Source organism: Palaemon carinicauda, chromosome 19, assembly GCF_036898095.1.
Source record: "Palaemon carinicauda isolate YSFRI2023 chromosome 19, ASM3689809v2, whole genome shotgun sequence".
NCBI classification, from domain to species: Eukaryota; Metazoa; Arthropoda; class Malacostraca; order Decapoda; family Palaemonidae; genus Palaemon; species Palaemon carinicauda.
The window spans coordinates 59,019,397-59,026,606 of NC_090743.1; the positions used below are offsets into that span (position 1 = coordinate 59,019,397).

At 39.7% G+C, this 7,210-nt stretch overlaps 1 protein-coding gene across 1 annotated transcript; it reads right to left on the reverse strand.

Moving 5' to 3' along the window:
- Nucleotides 1–690: 690 nt before the first annotated feature.
- LOC137659007 (piggyBac transposable element-derived protein 3-like) lies at nucleotides 691–6,473 on the reverse strand. Its single transcript, XM_068394108.1, has 3 exons — nucleotides 6,353–6,473; nucleotides 4,452–4,574; nucleotides 691–1,583 (listed from the first exon to the last, which is right to left on the reverse strand). The coding sequence occupies exons 1-3, from the start codon at nucleotides 6,471–6,473 to the stop codon at nucleotides 691–693; spliced, it is 1,137 nt and encodes a 378-aa protein (XP_068250209.1).
- Between the last annotated feature and the right edge of the window lie 737 nt (nucleotides 6,474–7,210).

The window sequence follows — 7,210 nt, forward strand, 5'->3', positions numbered from 1 at the left end:
TTGGTATTTTTTCATTACAAGGAGGATGTATTAGAAACAAGACACTCAATAATAATGCGTTTATTACGGAATAACACAAAGAAATATTGCAGTTTACTGCTAAAATTTGTTGTATTTGTAAGCCCTATTACTTTTGCACGTGCTGACAGTATTTGAATATGTGAAATGGATAATAATTCTTACTTCTACAAGTGAAATGTTTAACAGAAAATTGTGATACTGTAAAATAAAATAGAAATAAAACTGGTTCATGCTTTAGAGAAACTTCATTCTTAGTTAAATTTTGAGATAAATTCCGTGATATCACACAATAACAAACCCGATACTATAATTAGCAGTATTCTAAAGAGCACGACGATGATATTTAACAAAGCATTTCACACACAATGAAACTCCACACTTCATACACCCTTGCGAAGGACGAGATTTGCAAGAGGATAGAGCACATTTCCACGCCTGTTTTCCAAGGGGTTCGACGAGGTGACCAATATTGTCATAACGTACATCTGGAATAACCCGAGATGACTGTCTTGGCTGGCCTATTCCCACACGTGGTTCTGCCTGCTGAGGGTATGTCCTTGCAATGTAGCGCTTGAATGACAACAGTGGAAGGTTGCTTTCATCAACACGATGGAGAAGCCAACAGTTCTGAATCGTTGCATCAATTACCCAAGAAAATATAGGCCACCACTACTTTTTCATTCTAATGGATATACGGTAACAATTGATGTTTTGGTCCATCCTATCAGTGACACCCATGTGCCTGTTGTAATCCCCGTTGAGATAAGGTCGACTTACACTAATTTTCTTTTTGTCCTTTGCTGACCATCGAGATACACTTTCCAGAGGATAAACAGGAGAAATATTTGATACCATTGAAACTACTGCATTATCCTTCCAGCGTACCAACAAGATCTTGTGAATATTATCCACAACAACATCCGTATCTCCTCGAGGAACCTTCTTCATTTCGTTTGTGGAGTTTATAGGACAAGTCTTCGGAATTCTGTTGTCCCTTATTGTTCCAATTGCTCCATAGTTTATCTCTTGTAAGTGATTTACTAAAGGTAAACTTGTGAAGTAGTTGTCGAAGTAAAACCTCACTGGTATATCTTTGATATGACTTGGTAGTTTTTCAAGTAAAATCATTAAAGTGTCCCCACCTTTTCCAAACCTTTCTTCATAGTGACGATTCAACCCGAAGGCTGTCCCTTGGTATACATCAAACGTAGCTAAATATCCAAGTGGAGAATTTAGGCACCAAGCTTTAAATCCAAATCTCACAGGTTTATTCCGAATGCACTGTTTGCATCCATGCCTACTAAAGTATTCTATCATTGCTTCATCAAGTGATATATGTTGATCCATAGGGTAAGCCATGGCAAATTTTGTGTTCAAATGATTCATTAGAGGTCGGATTTTTGCCCGTTTGTCATCCTTGTTTAGTGCCTGATTATCAGTGGAAGGCAGAAACCGTAATATTTCTTCAAATCTATCACGTGACATTGCCTTAGCAACGAGTTTTACTCCAACATCAGCATCCAAAGACCAGTATAAGCGGGGACTTGGTAATGTGTGGTATCCTGAGAGTATGAGAATGCTTGGATAGTAACAGGGAACTGAAGGTTTGAAACTACCGAGGCATTGTTAGCTGGAAAGTCACTTCACCAGCGACGAGGTATGCATCCAAGGACCAGAAAATAGCGAACAAGCAGTTTATTCTTACGGAGAAACCACCAATTTGCTTTAGGGTGATACTTTTCTAAGATTTTTTCCTGTCCGGTCCATATTTTGGCTTCATATCTGCCTGACCTACTATATATAGTAGGTAATGAAATATAGCCTGTAATATTCATGCTTCAATTGCTATCTCAATTTCTGATATATGAATTGATTCATGGTTTTCAGTGTCATGATATGTATCAGTATAAAGATGTTTAATGAACTTGTGTAACCATGAGCTCAAATTAAAAATGTGAATATATAAAAACATTCTACATATCTCTGGTATTTTGTCAAAAAGTCGAAAAATATGGATACTTCAAAGAAAAACTCCTGTTTATATTATTGATTAGATTAGAAAGAACTCAGGAATATGCAAAACAATAAGAAAAACGTAAAAAATTGGGGTGTAATTTGTCCTAGCAATTGTACTACTATATATAGTAGGTCAGGCGTTAATGGGTTAAGTCTTATTTTTCCTTTTTCTGCATATACACTGAATAGTCTGGCCTAATGTTTTCTAATAGGCCTACACCCAACAGCTGAAATTACCAAACAATTCTCCTTTGCTCAAGGGGTAAACTATTCCACTATAATTGTGCAATGGCTACTTTCCACTTGGAAAGGGTAGAATAGACCCTTTACTTATGGCAAGCAGCTCTTCTAGAAGGGCACTACTAAATCAAACCATTGTTCTCTAGTGATGGGTAGTGCCAGAGCCTCTATACCATACTTTTTCACTGTCTTGGGTTAGAATTCTCTTGCATGAGGGTACACTACTCTATCTTGTTTCTTATCTTGTTTTTTGAAGGTTTTATAGTTTATATATGAAAGATCTAATTTAATATTATTGTTCTTAAAATAACTTATTTTGATTACTTATCAATTCTCGTGTAATTCATCTATTTCCTTAGTTTTCTTTCCTCATTGGGCTATTTTCCGTTGGAGCCTTTGGACTTATAGCATCCTGCTTTTCCAACTAGGGTTGTAGCTTAGCTTATTATAATAATGATAATAATATTAAATAATAATAATAATAATAATATTGGGGCCTTTAGCTGGCCAGATTAGATCCTTATCTTGCTATGGCTCATTTTTCCTTTGCTTACACATACACTGAATAATCTGGCTTATTATTTACACATTGCCCTCTTTCCTCATACACCTTACAACAATAATTCTAATGTGGCTATTACTGAATAACAAATGAAACACTTCTTCCTAGTTATTGAACGGTCATCTGTATGTTCTCATTGATGTATGGGGGATGTTTAGAGTATCTTCCAACCAAGGATGATTTGTATTTTGCCAAATCTTTGTTCTTAATCAAGGTCCAAGATAGTGTCAACAGATTTCCATCCTTAGCATGATTGTGATTATTATCATTATTACTTGCTTAGCTAAAACCTTAGTTGGAAAAGCAGGATGCTATAAGCCCAGGGGCTCCAATAGGAAAAATAGCCCTGTGAGGAAAGGAAAAAAGGAAAAATGAAATATCTTAAGAACAGTACATACATACATACATATACCAAGGCACTTCCCCCAATTTTGGGGGGTAGCCGACATCAACAAAGAAACAAAAACAAAAAGGGGACCTCTACTCTCTACGTTCCTCCCAGCCTAACAAGGGACTCAACCGAGTTCAACTGGTACTGCTAGGGTGTCACAGCCCACCCTCCCACATTATCCACCACAGATGAAGCTTCATAATGCTGAATCCCCTACTGCTGCTACCTCCGCGGTCATCGAAGGCATCGGACGCAGCAGAGACCCCTAAAATGTTCAGAAAATGAGCTCCGAGAAAAACGCTGAGTTACAGTGTTACCAAGGGTTCAGTGGGTGGGGGGAGGGAGCGAGAGCGTCCTGTGACCTCCAGCACCATGGTGGAGAGAGAGAGGAGGAGGAAAACTTTAACAAAATAAGAGGAAGAGAAATAAGATAGAATAGTGTGGCCGAGTGTACCGCAAGAGAACTCCGATCCAAGACAGTGGAAGACCATAATACAGAGGCTATGGCACCACCCAAGACTAGAGAACACCGGTTTGACTTTGGAGTGTCCCTCTCCTAGAAGAGCTGCTTACCATAGCTGAAGAGTCTCTTCTACCCTTACCAGGAGGAAAGTGGCCACTGAATAATTGTAATGCAGTAGTTAAACCCTTGGGTGAAGAAGAATTGTTTGGTAATCTCAAGTGTTGTTAGGTGTATGAGGACAGAGGAAAATGCGTATAGAATAGGCCAGACTATTCGGTGTATGTGTAGGCAAAAGAAAAAAATTAGCCATAACTAGAGAGAGGGGAACCAATGTAGTATTGTCTAGCCAGTTAAAGGACCTTATAACTCTCTAGCAGTAGTATCTCAATAGGTGGCAGGTGCCATTTCTCCTATACTGTACTCTGAAACAAATTACGCCTGGGGAAGTTCAGTCACATCCTTGAATGACACTTTTGATCTTCAGTGAAGCTTTGCTCACAAAAACTTATATAATCAAAAGCTGCTTAGGATAATTGTGGTCTTATATAACATTTCTAGCAACTAATTAAATTTTGGTGTTGCAGTGCCCTTGGCATATTCAAATGTACTGCTATGCCATTCTGGATATAAATTGCAGTTTTATCTTATACATGGTCTCAGCTAGGTACGTTTAATATACCTGTGATTTCTTCATTTTATTTTTAGGCTAATAACAAGGTCATCAAAGTTTCCATTTTTGTTGGGGTTCATGTAAATACCTCTCTGTAAATCTGTAGCATAAACCAAAACATCCAACATAACCCATTCCCAAATACTCCTGGAAGCAAAGTTTGTCATAAAATCTCCCTTGAAAATGTCATGGAAGCTTTGGAAGAAATGGCCTGCCATGAAAATGAACCCAAATTTATAATGATAATTAAATTCTATTTGGAAAGAATGTATGAAAGTCCATAGACAGGGAGAGCATAATACAAGTAATAAAAATGAAAACAAACCAGTCTTACATGCAACTGGAAAAAATTGCAGGATAGAAATACTTCAGGTTTATAGATAGCTTGATAGCTCAACTCGTCTAATGTTTTTCTACATCTATAACGACAAAAAGTAATTTATTTAATCCTACGGTTTTCAAGGATTTGCGTTACTTCACTACAGCTTTATATGTTTTTTTGGTTATTGGAATACCAGTTTTATTTCAAATCAATTTTGCATTGCAACCTTGCATTTAATTCACTATATAGACTGGCTACTCAGTGCTCATTAAGGTATAATCCTAGTTCTTAAAAGGGAATATATTTCAAGGTTTAAGGAAACCTGACCAGAAAAAGTTTCTTCAGAGGAAAATTCCTAACTTGGAAATACCTGACTTTATAAACTTATTCCTTCAATGCACTTTATCTCATGTAATGTAAAAAGCCTCAAGTTTTTATGAAGTACAGTAGATTTTTAAAATACAAGTACAGTATACAACAACACTATTATTAAAATTATTATTGCATTATCATCACAATGCTAATGCTACACTGTAGTTTATAATAGTGTATCATACTGATCATGATAATAGAAATAATTGTTGATCGGAATAAGGGAATACATAATACATTACTTGGGATTCTTGACATCCATTATCATATTTATGAAACTTAAAATATAATCTCTAAAAATGCATGAAAAATGAGGTAGTACAGTCAGCCCTTCAGTACCACAGGTTCTGACATAGTGGTTTTGATTTTTCACAGTTCAGACACTCGCATAACATTTAGTTTCAATGTCTTATGGTTAGGACTGACAATCCTTAACCATAAATGTCTGTGGCTATTTTTCACGATTAAACTTTCTCATTGGGCCGTGAACTATCTGCATACCCATGGGATGCAAGAATGCCGTGTCCTATGCTCCTTTACCAGGTCGGGAACCAGACATCCTAGGCTGAGGGCTAGCAAGATGCCCCTATTCTTTTCAGGGCATTTCCTCCCACCTAAGGAAGACTCCTTATTTAAATGACTCCATTTATATCTGCATAGGAACAAATTACAAATTTTTAAAATAATTTGTATTATTATTAACCATGAGCAACAACTTAACAACTTACGTGATACAAGGGAGGGTGATGCTGCTATACCCTCGATAATTCTTCACCATTTAAATGACTCTTTGTTCCTACACTAAATACAAACCCTCATTCTTTACTATAGGAGATATTCTAGCGCGAGCTGGAAAATATGGCAGAAAACCTTAACAAGGTCGTTAACGACCGGGCCGGTAGTTATCCACCTGTCAGGGATGGGGGACTGCCGGTCGGTAGCTACTGAATACCTTCAATCGAATTCTAGCCGTCGCAGTGGTAGCACCGCTGCTCCTGCTTTTGTTTGACTGGCAGACTAGCCTTTCTTTATTGTGTTTCTGATTAACTCTTATTCTTTTTCTTTGTTAAATGTGATGATGTCCTCTATTATGAGGAAGTGTCCCGGGATTCCCCCGAAATCTTGTGGCACATTCATGTCACCACCGGAGGTGGATCCTCATTCCCCAGGCCCTTCGTGCAGAGGTCATAGGTGTTCTGAAGGCTCCCCTTGCCAAGTATGTAGAGAATGGTCGCCCTCTTAGTGGGATAAGTTCGTGAAGAGGAAGAAGAAGAAATCCAAGAAGGACTCATTACCTCCAGGTTCCCTGTCGAAAGGTAAGGAGTCTCGGGCCTCTTCTTCGGCCTCTCGATCTCTCCCTTCAGACTCTTCCTTGCCTCCTTCCTCCCGGGGGAAGTCAAGGAAGAGCGGAACCATTGACTTAAACCCCCATTCCCCCTGGTCAGGCGGATCACGTTGCCCCTTCCAGTGGGACAATTTTTTCCACCATCGGGAATAACTCTATTACCTCTTCTATTCCAGATCACGTACGAGCGGTATGGCCTGCCCTTGGACTTCCTGGTTCTCCTTCAGTGGAAGTGTGGAACCAGTTCCTCGCGGGCACAGTCTTACCTCAGGTTCCTTCTGTTTTGGAACCTTCGGGAGTTCTGGACCTCGCTTACATCCCGTCAACCCAGTCGGCGGCCGCTGAAGTGTCACCAGATGTAGTAACTTCAGTTCCCGCGGCGCCTACTTCGCTTCTACGAAACCACAAAGTCGCAAGCGCGATCATCGCTATACCTCCCCCTCCCCCTCCTCCTCATCATCTTCGTCCTCCTCGGAGGCTAGGAGGGAGAGAGAGAAGAGGAAAAGGAGCGCTCGCTCTCCTTCGCCCAGACATTCTCGTCGGAGAGAGAGGCGACAGGGGCAGAGACCTCATCGTTCTCGCTCTTCCTCGCCTTCTATCTCTTCACGAAATGTCTCGCCGAGAGACGATAAGCGCTCTCGTCATAAAAACAAGAGTGCATCCTCGCGTCATCGGTCTGCCTCGTGATCGTCTTACTCTCGCGAGGAATCATCTAGGCGCTGTAAGAAGAAGAGCTCTACGATACGTTCTCGCTCTTCGTCACGAGAGTTCTCCTAAGCATAATAAGCGCTCCCGTTGAAGCGATTTT

What these genes read in the sequence shown, in the direction of transcription:
- LOC137659007 (XM_068394108.1), bottom strand. Translation starts at nt 6,473, where the DNA reads ATGGTTCCGCTCTTCCTTGACTTCCCCCGGGAGGAAGGAGGCAAGGAA. An exon ending in TTTCGACAGGGAACCTGGAG is followed by an intron (nt 4,575 to 6,352) that starts GTAATGAGTCCT and finishes TTTTCATGGCAG; the next exon opens with GCCATTTCTTCCAAAGCTTC. An exon ending in TGCTACAGATTTACAGAGAG is followed by an intron (nt 1,584 to 4,451) that starts GTATTTACATGA and finishes TCATACTCTCAG; the next exon opens with GATACCACACATTACCAAGT.